General features: G+C 52.8%; 1 protein-coding gene across 3 annotated transcripts in view; it reads left to right on the top strand.

The window, feature by feature from the left end:
• Positions 1-18532, top strand: part of SDK2 (sidekick cell adhesion molecule 2) — a 294538-nt gene that overhangs the window by 209452 nt on the left and 66554 nt on the right. For all 3 annotated transcript variants that reach the window (XM_053568347.1, XM_053568346.1, XM_053568345.1), the window contains 10 exons: positions 5242-5353; positions 6565-6755; positions 6894-6977; positions 8688-8882; positions 10019-10135; positions 11516-11683; positions 12621-12723; positions 16973-17149; positions 17537-17673; positions 18245-18392. In XM_053568347.1, coding sequence (XP_053424322.1) covers positions 5242-5353; positions 6565-6755; positions 6894-6977; positions 8688-8882; positions 10019-10135; positions 11516-11683; positions 12621-12723; positions 16973-17149; positions 17537-17673; positions 18245-18392 — 1432 coding nt within the window. The remainder of the gene's footprint in view (positions 1-5241; positions 5354-6564; positions 6756-6893; positions 6978-8687; positions 8883-10018; positions 10136-11515; positions 11684-12620; positions 12724-16972; positions 17150-17536; positions 17674-18244; positions 18393-18532) is intronic.

The raw sequence follows: 18532 nt of genomic DNA, 5'->3' as shown, positions 1-18532 counted from the left end.
CCCCCCTGCCTGCTAGCCAGTTTCTCAGAAGCAGTGGAAACTTCTCCCACGGCCAGTGCCAGCTCCCCCTTCCCCCTCACCCCTTCCTGTACTCTCCCCTCCACACCCCTTCCTGTGCCCCCTCGGCCTTGAGGAGTCCATGCCCCTCTGAAATGCAGAGCAACCCAGTGACCCCAGGAGTTGTCCTTCATGCAGGGTAACCGTGATGACCTCACCCAGACTGTCACAGCAACTGGACACTCTCTACCTGGGTGGTCACCCCACACCAGGGGATCACACTGTCCCATAGAAATACAATGTGAGCCACATAAGGAATTTTACCTTTTCCAATAGACCCATTTTTTACAAAGTAAAAAGATGATATTCATTTTTTAACATATTTTATTTAACCCAACGTAACCAAAATATTATCATTTTAATATGCAATCAGTATAAAAAATATGAATAGAATATCTTACATGGGGTTGTTTTTTGTAGCCTGTCTTTAAAATCCTTGTGTGTTTCACACTTAGAGCACATCTCAATCCGCTGTTAAATTTTCATCTGAAAAACGTGATCTGTATTTAGATTTCATAAGATTTATAGCTGAAAAGGTAGAGTCTCATATGCAGAAGTTGTTCCACATATACTTAAAGGTGTCCTAATAACTGGATTGAGGAATCCATTCTTAATTAAATGTAAATTAGTTAAGATTAAATCACATTAAATCAAAGGGGCAGCAGCTGCATTTCACGAGCACAGCACGTGTGGCCCGTGGCCTGTTGTTATAAGGAGAGGGGTGTGGCTAACACCCGTGCAGCACCACGCTCTGGACCTAAGTCACGTGGTCCCTAAAGCTCAGTTTCCTCATCTTGTAAACTGATGCCTATGGCAATTTGGGAGGATTAAATGAGACGTTTGGGAAGAATGGCTCATGGCAGATGTCCCTTGTTGTGGCTTTTATGCAAGGTGTACAGGGGCAGTGGGATCCAACTTGGTTCCCATGTAGAAGCCCCCTCTGCCTCCTTCCACCCTGGGTCCCCGATCTGTGGCAGGAGCTCCCCTGGAAGACACCCCTCCCCTTTGCTCAACCTTGCCTGTTATTTGCATAGCTTGACCTTTGGGGCCCAATTTGCCCCAGTGTCTCACTGAGGCTGGAGCAGCCTTCATTCATAGTAAATCTGCTCCAGACCACCCTGTGCTGGCTTCAGTCCCAGCCAAGGCAAGGAACAGCACCCTCCCAGGCCCCAGATCTCAGACAGGAGCTGGCAGCTCCTACCCTGGGGGTCCTGGGGGATACCTATAGACATGAGGGTCCCCCCAATCCCCTGCCAGCTACAGACTGTTGTCTTCTAGGCCAGCCTGTCCTTACCAGCTTTGAGCACTGTCCCTGCTTGGGCCTCTGTCCAGAAAATGGATTTAATGAGTCTGTGTCCTGTATTTGTTGGCTGTGTCCTGTATTTGGTTCCCCCACCCCCCACCCGGCTGGTCCCCAAGAGAGGGAAACAGCTTAGCACAGTGCTCCCCAGCAGGGCCCTCCTAAGAGGATGGGTCCATGCCACCCTGGCCATCTCTGCCTCCCTCCGTCCACTCTGAGCTGTCCCTTTCTGCCTCTAGCTTATACCAATGGCCCATTCTGTTGGCATCGCTGCATACCAGCCCCTGTCTCAGCCTCTGCTGAGCTCACCTAGCTCACCCTTACAACAATATGCAGAGGCAGGTGGTCGAGTTATTATCACCTATGGTTCACAGGGAGGAAAGCTGAGGAACCTGGGCCAGATAGATCACATCATCCACTTCCCAGTGGCATTTACTAATAACTGGTTTCCCGACTGCAAAGGATGCACATTAACCCCTACCCAGGTCAGTTCACAGGCTCAGGCCCCATGGGGTCAGTCTCAGAGGGAGCACCCATCTCCCTTTCAACTGGCTGCCCTTGGAAGGGAACCCTGTGTCTCCCTCCCCCACTGGTCAGCTCCTCCCCCACTGCCCTCTCCATCTTGATCCCCAGATCCAGATCCGGCCTTCCACTGGCTGCCCAGCCCCCTGAACAGTCAACTCTGCTAGACTCCCCCTCCCAGTACCCCTGTTCCTTGACCTTCCAGGACCTACCACCACACTCTGTCCCTGGAGATTCTCCCTGACACTGTCACTTCTTCCTCCTCCCCCAGGTCATCAAGCACCCCCCAATCTAGTTCTCGGCCCCCGGTTCCTCCCATTCTCCGCCATTTCCCACGCTCCCCGGATCTGGCCAGGCTCCTGCTCTCACCTGGTGTGCCTACACAAATGGCCAAAGGTCCCCATCAACAGTGGGCTCCTGCCTCTTCACATCCCTAAATGTCTCCTTCAGACATCCTGCCACCGTCCCGCCCTCAGCGAGAGAATCCAAACTCGCCTCCCTCCTCTGACAACCAGTTCTCCCCCAGGCCTCCACTGTCCTCCTAAACCATCTCTAAACCTTCATAGGCCTCTATCTTCCTCCAGACCTAGACCACCCCGAGTCCCCTTGATTTTGTCCTCTGGTTTAATCTCTGTTGCCACCACCGCACCCACCTGGGGCCGACTTCCAGCCCAGAGCTGGACCTCTACAACCTCAGCAGTCTAGCCTGGTCTAAACTCTTCCCCCTGCACAGGGGGTTTCCTCTCACCTGCCAGCTCTGGTCTGTTAGTTGCACTATGTTAAGAAAGATTCCGAGAACACATCTGGGCTCAGGCAGGAAAAGGGTTGTCACCAATCAGCACTTTCTCCTGGAAGGGGCAGTATGTGACCAGGACCCTCACCTCTACCCAGAGGATGTCCATCCCTGTCAATGCTGGCACTGTGCCCACACCCTGGCTCACACAGTGCTCCGGCTCTCGAATGCCCTACCTTTGTCACCTCTGCAAGTTCCAGAAAGCTGCCTACCCACCCTAGTCCTGGGAAGTGCAAGGCTTTGCCTGGTCTCTATGGGGCTTAACCTCAGTCCAGTGGCCCCCGAGGCCTGTCACCCCACTCTCTGGGTTCATAACCTAGTCCTGGGGTGGTGAGTAGAGTTTACCCTGCATAGGCAGGCAAACCCCCAGGAGGAGAGACTGTCATTTATTGAGTACCGACTGTGTGCCACGCCCCCTGCACTCCAGGCCCACTTTGCCACCCCCACCTGGACATTCGCTCCAGTCCCTTGCTGGGTGTCAATCTGCCCTCCATTCTTCCTGGAGCCAACGAGCCGGCCAGCTGGGGACAGCACTCGTATTTCTAGACAAGCTCGGCTTCCTGAGGGCACCCTGTTTACCTAGCCTGCCAGGCAGCCCTGCGGCTCAGGCTCTGTCTGTCTCCTCCTCGTGCCCCATTAATCTGGGCCGCGGTACCTGTGCACCCCACATGTAATAAACAACTTAGAGCACACTTTTATGGATTCAGCTATATCAGCAGCTTTCAATCTGATCGCTCTTTATGGCACCTACATGAGGCTTTTATATTGTTGCAATTATTTTGCTTTATATGCTTCCTTTCTTTCCTCCTTCATTTTACTTTATTTTTTACATTTTCTTCCCATTTTTCCTGGGCCTTTTCTGGCAAGTCCTGGAGTCAAGATAGGAAAACCTTCCTGAGGGCTGACCGGGGTGGCCCAGAAAGGGAGAGGGGCCACCCTCCTCTCCCCCCGGCCCCATAAAGGATGTCCTGTCACTCTTGCCCCGGGCCCCACATGTCATCCTGGCCTGCTACTTCCAGAGCTTTCTGGAAGGGTGCCAACTGGATAGATTTGTCCTGAGGGTAAGGGCCCTCGGAGGTTGTATTTTCAGGAGCTGTGGAGCAGGTGCACAGAGAATTAGAGTTTCTGCCAATATTGGGCCTACGCTGACCCTTGAAGATAAAAACCTGGCCACTTCCTAAAGAACTCAAAAAAATATAAAAGGAAATGCTACCACCTCTATTAAAAGAATTTGGGGTGTTTCTTTTTTCCCCCCAGTAAAACCTGCTCATGGGAAGTTCTTGCTAATTCTGGTCATTGATCCTGGGAGCTGTATGATGATAACTCTAGTTGCACTCATTTATTCAGCTAACAAATGTCTGTGAGCACCTACTCTGTGCCAGACATCGTTCTCTGTGACTGAATCAGATCAGCTGCCATAATGGTGCCATAGGCCAGGAGCTTGAGCCATAGACAGTTATGATCTCACAGTTCTGGAGGCCAAAAGTCCAAGGTCAGGGTGCCAGTGTGCTGCAGTCCTCTATCTGGCTGGCCCACCAATGCTCTCACTGTGTCCTCACATTGCAGAGAGGAAAAGAGAGTAAGCTGTGGTCTCTTCCTCTTCTTCTAAGGACGCTAATCCCATTAAGGGGGCCCCACCCTCATGACCTCATCTAAACCTAACGCCTTCCCCAAGTCCCCACCTAATGCCATCACATGGGGGGGTCAGGCCTCCCACATATGACTTGGAGGGAGACACAGTTCAGCCCAGAGCAAATATCCATGTGGTTCCTGCCTCGGGCATTGTATTAGTCTCCTATGGCCGCCATAAAGAAGTACCAGCAGCCAGGCAGCTTATTAAACAGTGATTTATTCTCTCCTGGTCCAGGAGGGCAGAAGTCTGAAATCCAGTTGTAGGCAGAGCGGTGCTCACTGAAGCTTGTCTTCCTGGCTTCTGGTGTTGCTGGCCATCCGTGGCATTTCTCACCTGTAGATACATCACTCCGATCTCTATCTTCACATGGTCACCTTGCCTATATGTCTGTGTCTAAATTTCCCTCTTCGTATGAGGACACCAGTCATAGTGGAGCAAGAGCCCACCATGACCCATGTGTCCTCACCTTAATTCACTACATCCATAGTAACCTTGTTTCCAGATAAAGGTCACATTTTTAGCCACTAGGTAGACATGAATTTGGGGGTGGGAAGGACATCGTTCGGCCTGGTACAGAGAGTATGGGTTCTGGTAGAGGAGGTGGGTACTAAAGATTTAAATCAACAAAGTAAGGGAAGGATTTTGAAGAGAATAGAGCTGGATGGTGTGGTGAGGGAGGGAGGGCGTGGTTGCTTTACAAGAGGTGTGTCAGGCTGTCCGTGGACATTGGGTAGTGACTCATCAGAAGAAGAAGAGGGACCAGATAGTCCCCAGGCTCAGTATCCAAAAATTCAGCTCTGGGGTTGTCCCTGTGACCACCTGCTCTACTCCATGAATGGAGCAGGCCATTCTTCTATGGCTTTAGCCTCTAATGGGGCTGGATAGGAATGGGGTTACTGACCTTTGCACCCAGCTAACATCTGACCTCTCCCCCAGATGTTGGGGGGCCTGCAGACCCCATTGCACCCACCATCATCATCCCTCCCAAGAACACCAGTGTGGTGGCTGGAACCTCGGAGGTCACCATGGAGTGTGTGGCCAATGCCAGGTGGGTTACACCCCGCAGCCCCAGCTTCCATCTCCTAACTTTAATGCTGTTCCTGAACTGACGGGAGATTAACCACAATCCTGAAAGGCTGCATCCTGACATCCAGCCTGTCCAGGACATCTGGGGCATGGCAGAAGCCCAGAGTGCAGCAGACTGCCTCTCAAATTAGGGCCTTGTGTGCACACCAGTGTGCAAGGGAGACACTTTCCATGGTGGTTAAGAGTGTTGGCTTGACAGGAAGGCAGACCTGGGATCAGGGGCCACTGAAGCCCCTTCCCAGCCACATGCAGCCCTCACCTTCCTACAGAGGAAACAATGAACAGGTCCTTGAACTGCTCAGCCGTAAAACGGGAGTGATCTGAGCAGAGGAGTGGCACACTGACACCAGCCTGACCTGACACCTCATGAGTGCTCAGCAAAGGTGAACTGATACGTTGCAGAGAGCCAGACTGATGTCCCCAAAGTCCCCTCAGGCTGAAGATTCCCAGGAAGCACGTCCCTCTTGCAGCATCTCTGAAAGGGAGCGCTAGGAAACCCCAGTGTGGGAAATGCTGCCAGGATGCCCCTGGGCTCACTAACGGCCCTGAGAAGACCCCCAGAGAGAACCTGGCCAACCTCACCCAAGGCAGTGCTTCCCAGACTTGCACAGCCGCAGACCCTTCTTCCATGGGACTCTGCCGCACACCCCGTGGGGCTAGCATAGGCCCACTTTGGACCTATCCTCTGGGGTACACCCAGAACTGTGCAGAAGTACCTGGAAAGACCAAACCCCGGGAGCCTGGGAGCGCAGGGCTCCAGCATAGAAGGGCTCGTACTCACGCCTCCCTCACAGTGGGGGCAGGTTTTTCTGTCTGCGCTGGTTGTCCTCTGCACCCTCTGGGCCCCTCACCCTTGTACTTCCACATTGCTGCTGCATGTCTGGGTGGGACACAGCACACAGAGGGAGGTTGGGGGCAGCTGCTTGCCGGCTTTGCCAGAGCTGCTGAGCAGAGTTACCACCCTGCAGCCAGGCCCTGTTGCACACACGTACTTGCTTTAATGTATTCATCATCACAGCAACCCCATGAGCAGGCACAGTTGTGTCCATTTTCCAGATGGAGACACTGAGACCCCTAGATCTTGCAGGTAGAGAGTAGCCAGGAGGCATGTGACCCCAGGCAGGTTCTCCAGAAGTCCCTGTGGCTGAACACCCCCTTCCTCCCACCCTGCAGACCCCTGATCAAGCTGCACATCATTTGGAAGAAGGACGGGGCGCCACTGTCCAGCGGCATCAGTGACTACAACCGCCGGCTCACGATCCCCAACCCCACGGGCAGGGACGCCGGGTACTATGAGTGCGAGGCCGTCCTGCGCAGTAGCAGCGTCCCGTCTGTGGTCCGGGGAGCCTACCTTTCCGTGTGGGGTGAGGCACAGCAGGGCACTTGGGGCTCTCCTGTGGGCTGGGGGCAGCTAAGCTAGCAGCCTCCTTAAGGGTGGCCCCCGCAGCGGCTGGACCTAAAGGAGCAGGCTCTGACCCATTCCCTGGTCCGTCCTCCTGCAGAGCCGCCTCAGTTTGTCAAGGAGCCCGAGAGGCACATCACGGCAGAAATGGAGAAGGTGGTGGACATCCCCTGTTGGGCCAAAGGTAACGTGGTGGTACGGCTGGAGGGACACAGAGTTCCCAGGCCTTCAGCCTCTCCCGTCCCTGTCAGGGACATTTCTAAGCCCCACCCCCTTCTCAAAGCCGCATCCCCCAGCACAGAGTAGTTGCCTGGGCGAGGTACCCAGGAGCCAAATGGGCCAAATCACCATCATCTCCAGCTGGAAATCAGCCCTTATGTTACCATAACGTGAGAGTAACAAATGAACCCCAATCACCGTAATTTCAGGACAGGTTGCAGGCCCAAATTGCCCATAATTTGAGAGTTGTAGACAATGCCAAATTACTGTAATGTCAGAACCAGCAGGCCCTGGGCGTGTCTCGCCTGCGATGTGCCACTCACACTCAGCTGTTTTTTGGGCCATTTTGCTCTGTCTCCTCCCACCGCTTTTCCTACTTAACCCCCCTTGTCAGACTTGCTGAAGAATTTCTACTTTCCCATCCCTACCCTTTCTCCGTCTGATTCAGCGGAGCCCAAAGACAGCCTGCAGCCAGGATGAAATCCGGGATGATGGAGAGAGAAGAACGTGCGCAATGGGAGGCGTTGAGCAAAGGGGCCAAGTGTAGCTCTGCGGGAGGGAGGCTCGTGCCGGAGGGGTGAAAAACGACTCCCCTTCTGAGACTCTGCAAGGGGAAGGCAAAGATCATTCACTCGTGCAATAAATATTTTTTGAGGGCTTACCATGTGCCGAAATCGCTCTCAGGGGTGGGGAGATACAGGCAAATCCCTGCTAGTAGAGAACGTAGATTCTTGGGAGGGAGACGGGCAAGACAACAAACAAATAAAGATGCCTTATTTCATTTTATCTAAAATGCCATGAGTTGCGAGATGCCCCATTATTTTATGTACCACTAAGAAAGAAAAAAGGCTGCCAATTAAATGATGACATGCTGTCGATTAGAAGACAGTTCCCCACCTCAGAAATACTGCAATGGAGCAGGAAGCGAGGGGTGGGCTGGATGAAGTATGGCATGGTTTGATGGCAGGGTGGGAGAGCGCCAGGAAGGAGAAGCAAGGGCTCAGTGGGGGTTAGATGGATGGGGGCTGCTTTGGACAGGGTGTGGTGAACTTATCTGGGGAAGTGACTTTTGAGCAGCCACCCGGAGAGACTGAGGGGAGGACTCAGCAGGCCAGATGGAGGGGCTGAGGGAGCCCCATGCACCTCTATGTGCAGTGGGGTTGGGACACCATCCCCTGCTTGGAGGTTTCCAGCACTCTGCTAAACACTGTAGTAAAAAATCAGAAATGAGGCTGGGGGTGGTGGCTCACCCCTGTAATCCTAACACTCTGGGAGGATCCCTTGAGCTCAGGACCAGCCTGAGCAAGAGGGTGACCCTGTCTCTACTAAAACTAGTCAGATGTTGTGGTGGGCACCTGTAGTCCCAGCTACTCAGGAGGCTGAGACAAGAGGATCACTAAAGCCCAAGAATTTGAGGTTGCTGTGAGCTAGGATGATGCCACGACACTCTACCCAGGGCGACAGAGTAAGACTTTGTCTCAAAAACAAATATATATATAGAGAGAGAGATTAGTTTGTCCCATCCAGAATTCCACACTAAACTGACCCCAGTGGCACCTCTGAAAGGGTCCTAGAGGCCCAGACACACCAGGGACCGGCCCCCCTCAGATTTCCGGCCTCAGCCTGCACCTGAGCACCCCTCCCAGCTGACAGTGGGCCCACATGTTGCCCACAGGTGTGCCGCCACCCACCATCACCTGGTACAAAGACGCGGCCGTGGTAGAGGTGGAGAAGCTGCCCCGCTTCCGGCAGCCTGGTGACGGCAGTCTGCAGATCAGCAGCCTGGTGCCCGACGACACTGGTATGTTCCAGTGCTTCGCTCGCAATGCGGCTGGCGAGGTGCAAACCTCCACCTACCTGGCCGTCACAAGTAAGTTGGGCCTTCCCATGTCCTGCCCCTGAGCCCCTCTTGCCCAGGACACAGCTGCCCTCCAAGCCAAGGGGCTTCTGAGAACAGCACACTCCATTCTGCAGAGACAGGATCCCCAAGACTGTCCCTTGTGCAGCAGCCTGGGTGGCTTCTGCAGCCCCGAGTCCAGACTCCAGAGGGGGTCTCAGGCTCTAGGAGTTCTCCCCAGTGTTGTGGAGACAAGGCTGGCTTCACTGGCTCTTTGAGAAAAGGAGGGAGCTATGAAACCACTGATTCCAGGCCTGAAGCAACCCCTTCTCACGGGAGGAGACGCGTTCACGTTTCCAAAGAAGAGAACCAGCGCTTTCACCTTAGTTCCCCCACTGGCAAGAGGGGGAACCTCTTGGAGTCTCTGTTAGTGGCCGTAACAGCTGCCCATGCTGCTTCATGGAGTTATTTTGTCAGTCACAGATGATGCTGTGGGTGGCCAGGCTCAAAGCACAAAGCTCTGTGCAGGGCACCGGTGCTCTCAGCTCAACAGCAAAGGCTGTTCAGGGGCCTCCTAGAGCAACTGAGTCCCCTGGGCCAAGCAGCCGTGGGGCAGAGGGAGCTGGGTCTGCCCCAAAGGTGGCTACTGAGGAGCTGCCATCTCATGTCTCGCTTCCAAATGCAAGTATTCCGTCCTGCTCCTGCAACATCTGACAGACCCTGCCTTGAGTGCTGGGGTTAGGGAAGAGGAGCACAGAACAAGGAGGTCACAAGGCAGCCAGGCTGAAGGGAGCTCTCTGGTGCTCTTAGAAAGTGGGCAAAGTTCCCTTATTGGCAGTAACTGTTTTTCTTTTACAAAGCCAGAGCTTTCATTTCATGCTGTTCAAGGGTAAATTTCATTTATGTTGTCACGGAGGATGTGAGCTGCCCTCTGAGGTCCTGGGTTTCCCTCAAATGGCTGCCTGAAAAAGCAGGGTGGGAACTGGCATCACCTGGGTCCTTCCATAGGGCAGGCGATGGGGGAGCCCTCATGGGCTCCTTCGCAACAAGAAGGCCTCACACCAGGGGGGATGAGGACCTGTCCTTTGGTAGGCTCCAAGTTCCCGGGCCCTCTGGCTACAGGAGCTTCTCCTGGGGTTTGGCTAAGCGGTCCCACTGTCTGTTTGCAGGCATCGCCCCCAACATCACCAGGGGCCCCCTGGATAGCACGGTGATCGATGGCATGTCAGTGGTGCTGGCATGTGAGACCTCAGGAGCACCCCGGCCAGCTATCACTTGGCAGAAAGGTAGGTGAGACAAACCTCCAGAGGGTGTGGCCATGTGACAGTCTGGGTCAGCCTTCAGAACTAGATTCTGGAGCCAGCCAGGTTAGGCTCCCCATGTACAGTTGTGAAGGCTGTACACTGCACAGCCTAAGAAAGCATCTTTCACATCACAATATGCACTACATGCTGGGCTCACCAGCCTCAACTCACCCCAAGCCTCAGGTTCTCCATCTATGAACTGAGAATGGGAATGTATGTACCTCGGGGGTGACGTGAAGGCTAGTCCGTAACATGTATGTGACAGGCTTGCATGGTGCTGGGAAGCCCTGAGTGTTTGATGACAGATGTTATCCTGGAGGGGGTGGCTCTCAGTGCAGGGAGGAGGCCATCTCTCCTCCCAGGGTGGCTCAGCAGAGCCCAAGCTGCCGACCTAAGTCCCTCTGGCTCCCTCTTCCCCTCTGGGGTCACACATCCACTTCACACCCCTCCCTTTGCACACAGTAGCTCCCTGCTCAGGTGGGCCCTCCCCACATTCCCTCCCTAGTCCACATCCCCCACCTACTGACAAGGAGGTCATCTGCAGTTCACCTCGCCCACTGCCTGCTCCCCGCAGTGTCCGGGCTCTCGGGCTTGTCCACTGCTGTCACCCAGGGGCTAGAGCAGAGTTTGGCACAGAGCAGGTACTCAGTAAATGCTTACGGAAATAACGGAGCACATGCCAAGACATGGAGACAAGCATACCCACCTGACATGTGTGCAAATGGACACATGTGATCCCCAGCTGCACACAGAGGTGCCCCTCTACAGAGGGGAGAATTTTGTTTAAAATGATACAGTCACAAAAATCTACACTCTAAGGCTCACTCCCGCACTTGCCCTCCTCTCTTTCTCTGATGGGGACCCTCCCCCCAGGCTAGGCATGAGGCCTCCCCAGGTCGCACTGCAGAAGGAGGTCTGTCCTGACCAGGGCATCCCTCTGCACCCCACCCGCACCACTTCCCTCCACTCCCTTGAAGGTGACTCTCCAGACCATCCTGCACAGAGTGCCCATTGTCACCTTGTCAAAGCTGTCTCCCCAACACACACCAGGTGCCAGCTGCCTCCACAGGCCGTGCCAGGCTGTGGCTCACGGCCATCAGGAAGCCATGAGTAGTCTTCTCCAGTGAAGGGCAGAAGTGGGGGGCAGGGGGGAAAAGCACCCGGGAACGGGGCTCCAGGCCCCTCTGGGACCCTGTGCCTTGCACCCATCCCTGAGCCAGGAAGCCCTCTCTGGGCTCAGCCCCGCCACTGCTTGTCCCCTCCGTTTCTAGCATTTCTGGAGCTGGGAGCCTGCCAGGGGAGGGACAGGACATGCTCTGGAGGGGACTGAAGGCTGAGTCCCCCACCCCATGTCACCCTCAGGGGAGCGTATCCTGGCCAGTGGCTCCGTCCAGCTGCCGCGCTTCACGCCCTTGGAGTCAGGCAGCCTGCTCATCAGCCCCACGCACATCTCCGATGCTGGGACCTACACCTGCTTGGCCACCAACTCTCGTGGGGTGGATGAGGCCTCAGCAGACCTGGTCGTTTGGGGTGAGTGTACAGAGCTGGGGGGGCTCCACACATGCGTGCGTGAGCATGTGCTTCCCAGAAGGTCGTGGGGACACAGGGTGCCTATGAGCACATTCACACGGCCAGCCTCTGCACACTGTTTTCTGCCCCAGTCAGGGCTCTTCTCATCAGAGGGACAATGACAAACTAATTCAGAGGCCAGAGACCAGGAAAGTAAAGGCTCCACCAACAGCACCATGTGAGCAGAGCTTGTGCCATGCTTGGCTGAGTTAAGAGAACATCGAGGTTACAGGAGAGCTGTCTCCATATATTTTAGGACAGAAATTGGCAAATTTTTTTAGTAAAGGGCCAGATAGTAAATGTTTTTGGCTTTCTGAGCCAGTTTCTGTCACGGCTTCTCGACTAAGTTCTCTTCTACCTCTAGAAAGTGGCCCAGACAGTATGTAATCCAGAGGGCACAGCTGTGTTCCAGAAAGAGTTTATTCACCCAAACAGGCCACCTGCTGGTTCGGTCCCAGCCCAACTTCGACCCTTCCACCTTGGGATCCACACAGCACACACACACACCTGTGTGCCACTTGTCTGGGCTGAGCCCGGTGGAAGGCTGGTGGGCAAAGCACTGGCCTGGAAATCTGAAGACCCTATTTTCTCACTGGCTGGACCCCAGGTGCTATAAGGCCCTGCCCGTCCTCAGACTTCTGTTTCTCCATCCCTTACATGGGTTTGTGACAGCAACATTAAACAAGCCCCACTATCAGTGTGGCTTCTGAGAACTTCAGTAGTGGGGAGAACGTTACTCTTTTTAACTGGGACCTTCGCTGGACCAGGTCTGCCTTCATCCAGCCATGCAGCCCCAAGTCCCCAGAAGACGTCTTTCCCACATACCTCATACACGCCACATGTGTAGTGCTGGAGCCCACACCCCTGCTCACCAGGCTATCTCCACGCTGTCTTTTAGCACGGACCCGTATCACCAGGCCACCCCAGGACCAGAGTGTCATCAAGGGCACGCAGGCTTCCATGGTATGCGGAGTGACCCACGACCCCCGAGTGACCGTCAGGTACTAGCTCTGCTGTTGCTCTGACTTCAGGCAAGGTGAGGGAGAACCAGGGTGGGGGAAGCTCACAGTTGGGGGAGTATCAATAGCAGGGAGGTCAGCGTGGCCAGCAGTGGGGCCCAGCCTCACCCGGGGGCCGTTCAGGGCTGAGTGCAGGGCTGTGAGATAGGGGTGCAGAATTAACCCTGGGGAGCTGGGCTACCTGAAATTGAGTTGAGGTGATGTCCAAGTGGGGTGGGAAAGAGGTAGAGAGGCAGAAAAATGAAGAAAAGAAGGATGGGAGAGGGAATAGGGAGAGAGGCGGATAGAGATGAGTCTGGGTGGCACTCTGTGACACCTTCTACCCCAAGGCTTAGACCCTCTGGCCACCAACTGAGCCACACAGGAGTCTGGGTAAGCAGACGTGGCATCAGCCAGAGGGCTGGGGCAGGAGATGACCCCTGGAGTGACCCTCCAAGACAGCCATGTGAGGGGAAGGTCTCCATGTGAGTCCACCCCAATCCACCATGGGGAAGCTGGGGCCTTTAGCAAGGGACTTGGCCTCCAGGGCACCTGGTCCTGCTGAGGAAGCCACTGGACAGGCTGGGAGGAGCAACCAAAAAAGACACAAAAGCCTGGACCCCACCCAAGCTTGGGAGAGGGACACCTGGCCCAACCCCTACCCCCACCCCCACCCCCACGGCTTTGTGAACTAAAACCAGGAGGGAATCCTCCCTGCAGTCTCTTCCTTGGGCTCCAGAATGCTCAGGGGAAAGGCAACTGCTTCCTTAGAATAAGTATGCCCTACATGTTGCTTCTCTACCTTACCAGCGAGAGCAACATCATCACCGAGGAAGCCACGGGCGGGCGTGGAGATGGAGGGGCCGGCGCTGCCCTCGCTCCAGGAGGCAGCTGCGTCCTGGGGCGCCACCTGGTGGTCACTGCTCATATGACAGTCCGTGCGGCCACACCAAATGAGACCCCCCAGGAGCCGGGTCCAGCTCCACCGGCCTACACTTGGCCAAAGAGAACACATCCGGCCCCAGTTGGAGAAACACCTCATTCGCTGTCAGATGTTGACCCTTTAGGGCAGTCATCTTGTGGTGCTGGCACATATGCAAACATGAACCTTGAAATCACATAGATGAAGTTAGAACACTATCAGCAGATAATCCACAATATGTTTATTTCTGGGTTTAATAGATTTTTCTAAAAATAAATAAATATACCAACCATAAAAAGGTCCTCAGAGAGAACCCACGTAGAACACTGCTGTGAGTCTCAGACCTGTGCGTTAGGTAGAAGCTGTACTTCAGCATTCACTAATTGTGAATAATAACAATTTCCCTAACAACAAAAAGCTGTGTTAATTCAGTATCACTTTAAATTGGTGTTTTATGTATAAAATTGGCGTTTTTATGTATAAAATTGGATGGTGCCTGTGGCTCAAAGGAGTAGGGCGCCGGCCCCATATACCGGAGGTGGAGGGTTCAAACCTAGCCCTGGCCAAAAAAAAAATGTTGTCTACTTATGTTTGAGAAATACTTGCACATTTTTTTCATTCTCTAGACAATTATTAGTGTGCAAAGGGATTTGGGATCTCTTGCCATGTATCTGCAGACCCATACTTTAGGGATCCCCAAAGACCTACAGGTGAGAAATCTCTGTCCCAGTTTACTGGAGGGGTACTCAACCTAAATGGAATTAACCATTGAGGTCAAACTTTTCAAGACAGGGGGAGATCAGAACTCATCCCCTCATCCCCCAGACTGACAAAATCCAAGCTCAAGGCCACCCCTACATCTTCCATCTCAGCCTGTCTTCCTTGGATATGGGGTAGGGGACTTCCACCTTCGGGAGGTAAATCTTGGCATAGGGTGGACCCAGACATCAGCATTTTTTAATAACTTCACCAGGTGATTCTAATGTGTCACCAGAATTGAAAGCCCCTGTTCCAGCTGGAACACAACAGGGTTCCCTGAGCAGACAGACTAGAAAGGATCTGAACAACCAAATCCAGCGAAAGCAGCAGCCACTTAACCCTGAGTTACACGTTCTCAGAGTAGAGCTCGGGTCCTGGGCTGAGGTCCTGGGCAGGTGCAGGTTGCCAGCGAAAACCTCCAGAACAGTTCTAGAAGAAAACACCTTTTTGTGGTATCTAATCTGGATCTAGATCAAATTTGAATAATCCACATTTAGCCATTATTTTAAAATATTTCTATTTTGTTCTTATTATGGAATCCACTCCATTTTAAGAGGGAAAGATAGAAAATGCAAATAAATGAAAAAGAGAGAGGAGGAGAAAAGTAAAATTATCTGTTTCCCTCAGTTAGAAAGTCAGTACCATTTTAAACTAGAAACATGCTGGGTTTTGATCAGCATTTCCCCTAAGAACCTGTTGTGACTCTCTTCCCGTGTCAATAAATGTCTTTGTATAACACAAATCACATAATCATTCAGTAGTGCATTTCGTGGATATTTACCAATTCCATGTTGCTGGATATTTGGATTATTTCTAAATTTTTGCAATATTAAGAAATATCATTATGAATATCCTTTTACTATTTTGCCACATCTTTCATATCCTGAGAACTATTATTTAAAGTCAAGAGGACCCCAAAAACCACTCATCAATTTTGCTCAATAGCCAGTTATATAATTGCAGATTATTTTGAAAAAATGTCTACCCTACCTGAACTGAATGGACTCATGACTGACTACACCTGTGTTCATAGTGCAAAATTATAAACAAATGGGGCACGTCTGTGTGCCAATAAAACTTTATTTACACAAACAGGCAACAGGTCATAGTTTGGTGACCCCCACATAGAATATGTGTATTCCACATTCTGGATTTGACTAGCTACTTTCTCATGGTATTGTTAACTTGTTCTGCTGTCCCCTGTGTGTCTAATCATATTTGAGTGACCACTAATTAGATTCAAGTTGAATTGTTTTGGCACAAATACTTCACAGCAATGATAATTGCTTCCTAAAACATCACTTCCTGAAGCACAGACTGCTTGCCCCAGGTTGTTTCTTACATGAGAATTACTCTCTGCAACTAGATCTGCTTTTAAGTAAAATTCTGTCCTCTCCATGAATGCTGGTAAGGGCGATTCTTTGCTAGATAAACAGGTGACTTGAAGGTGATTACTGCTGTTGATTTGTCAATATGTATTAAGAGCCATACACTAACTCAGCAATTTTACCGCTGAGACTTTGTCCTTGAGGAAGCGATTTGGAATGTACATAAATGCTCATCATAGCAATAACTAATATCAGAGAACAAGGAGCTAACTTGAATGTCCAGCATTGTGGGATGAGTTAAATTACAGAGCAACCATGTTGAAGCATCAATAAACACCAGGGTGGGAATGTCGCATTAAAAAGAATTTGGTATTTGGTTGCAGGGAAAAAACAGCTCTCAAAACAGGATGGATGGATGGATTGCTAGATATCCACGTATCATTAAAAATATATAACAATGGCTAACTTTAGCGGACTTCGAAACTTAGATTAAAAATACGACAGACTCGCTCTCCCTAGTAATCTTAGATCTCTAAACCCAGATAGTTCTATGAGCCTGCAGCTCAGCCCCCATCCGGCTCCCCCCATTTATTGGGGTTATCTGCAAGCATCTCAGTCACCCTTGTGCTGAGAACCAAGGGGGGACAGAATGGCATCCTACCCCCCAAAGCTGGCACTCTGAGTGCATTGATGACAATGATAATGGTTGCATTTCCTCAAGAACAATTCCAGAGAAGATATTTCTTATTGTCAGGAGCTGGTATGTGTGTAATTTCTCAAGTCCCCTTTGTACTGACCGACCGAAGCTAAAGTGATTTTTTGGACACTAAAGTCAATTTGTCACAGTGATGCATCGATCTAATGATTCCCCTCATAAAACTAATTCCAAAATGTAGTCTATGCGGAAACTTTAATTCTTTTTTCCAGCTGTAATCTCTTAACCTCTTTGGAAGAATACCTTTACTGGCTCGTTTGTGCTGGCTGTTTTGCAGGGGCTTCTGGCCAAAAGCAACACCGCTTTGACCTACCTGAACTAAAGGTGTAAATGATCATTAATGACTTAATGCCATTAACTCCCCTGGGATTCTCAGACTTCCTCTGTCCTCCTCCCCAGTCCTCGCTGTGGCCCCTGAAAAGCCCCCTGCCCACCTTTGGAGCTCTCTTCTGGCAACAGGCTTTGTGCTGAGCCCAGCCCCTGGAGCTCCCCTCCCTCTCTTTTCTCATCGGTGCTTCTCACTCTCAGGTACGTCTGGGAGAAGGACGGGGCTGCTCTGGGCATGGACAACAACCCCCGTATCCGCCTGGACAAAAACGGCTCCCTGCACGTCTCACAGACCTGGTCAGGGGACATTGGCACATACACCTGCCGGGTGATCTCAGCTGGAGGCAATGACTCTCGCAGTGCCCACCTGCGAGTCAGGTAAGGGCAGCCCTGCCAGGCCCAGGGCAAAGGAGGTCCAGGCAGCAGCAGCGACCAGAGCGCTCAGAGCCACCTGCTTTCCTCATGTCAGGCCACCAGGCCACGGGTGACGTGGGCCTGTTCACCTTCTCTGAGGACACACCCGAAGCATCCTTCGACCCCTTTCTCCCAGCTCTGTTAAGCCCTCTGTCAAGAGCTTTGTGGTGGGTCTGAGGATGGCTTTAGGTAGGCAGGCTCCAATTCCAGAATCTCCAGGTAGTGTCCTGAAGGCTGTTTTATGTCTGAGCACAAGGTGTCAGGGACAGTCGTGCAGGGCCCACCAGCCCAAGACCCTGGTGTCACTATAGACCACACAGGACAGCCCCGCCATGCCTCTCTCTCCTCTAGGCAACTGCCCCACGCCCCAGAGCACCCAGTGGCCACTCTGAGCACCACGGAGAGGAGAGCCATCAACCTGACATGGGCCAAGCCCTTCGACGGCAACAGCCCCCTGATCCGCTACGTCCTGGAGATGTCGGAGAACAGTAAGGTTCCCCTGCCCCCCACACCCCCGCCATAGCCCAGGGCTGGGGTCCCGGCTCCCACTTCCTGGTCCTGGGCCTCTGACAAAGCTTTCCTGCCATAGCCTCAGCTTCCTTGCCTGTCCGAGGAATGCTGGTGTCTGCCAGTCAAGGCTGTGGGACAGCAGAGTGAGATGGCACCTGGGAGCTGCTGGCACAGCAGCAGCCTTGAAGAAAATGACTGTTACATTTTTTTTTAATTTTTGTTTTCATTCTCCAAGTCCCCAAGTTGGGCACTCCAAAATTAGTGGGCGTAATTTGAACAGTGCTCGTCAATTTGAGGGGGGAAGAAAGACGAAGGCGTCTCAGTCCTCCTGAGCACTTGCGTCCTCCCAGCACCCTGTCCCTGCCTCCACCCTGGGACCGCACCACTGATGGGACCTAGAAAATGACATACTGGGCTTTGCCGGACCAAGCCGGGATGCCCTCTCTTGCCAGCCCAAAGGACCTGTACCCCTGCAGGGAATGGGGCACCAGAAGCATGCACTGTCCCCGTCTAAGATGCCCGCCTCTGCCCCACCCTCTGACCCTGCAGATGCCCCCTGGACTGTACTCCTGGCCAGTGTGGACCCTGAAGCCACCTCAGTGACTGTCAAGGGCTTGGTTCCCGCACGCTCCTACCAATTCCGTCTTTGTGCCATCAACGATGTGGGGAAAGGACAGTTCAGCAAGGACACGGAGAGGTGAGGGGCAGGCGCTCTGCCAGGGGCATCTCCATGGCTCCAGCCGGGCGGGGCTGGGGGAGGAGGCCTACGCCAAAACCAAGGTGGCAGGTCCCAGCTAAGTTTCAGCCAGTAACAAAACCACCTCTCAGAGATGCTGA

The sequence above is a fragment of the Nycticebus coucang genome, chromosome 18 (genome assembly GCF_027406575.1).
Source record: "Nycticebus coucang isolate mNycCou1 chromosome 18, mNycCou1.pri, whole genome shotgun sequence".
Taxonomy (NCBI): Eukaryota; Metazoa; Chordata; class Mammalia; order Primates; family Lorisidae; genus Nycticebus; species Nycticebus coucang.
This window is presented reverse-complemented; position numbering and strand designations above follow the sequence as displayed.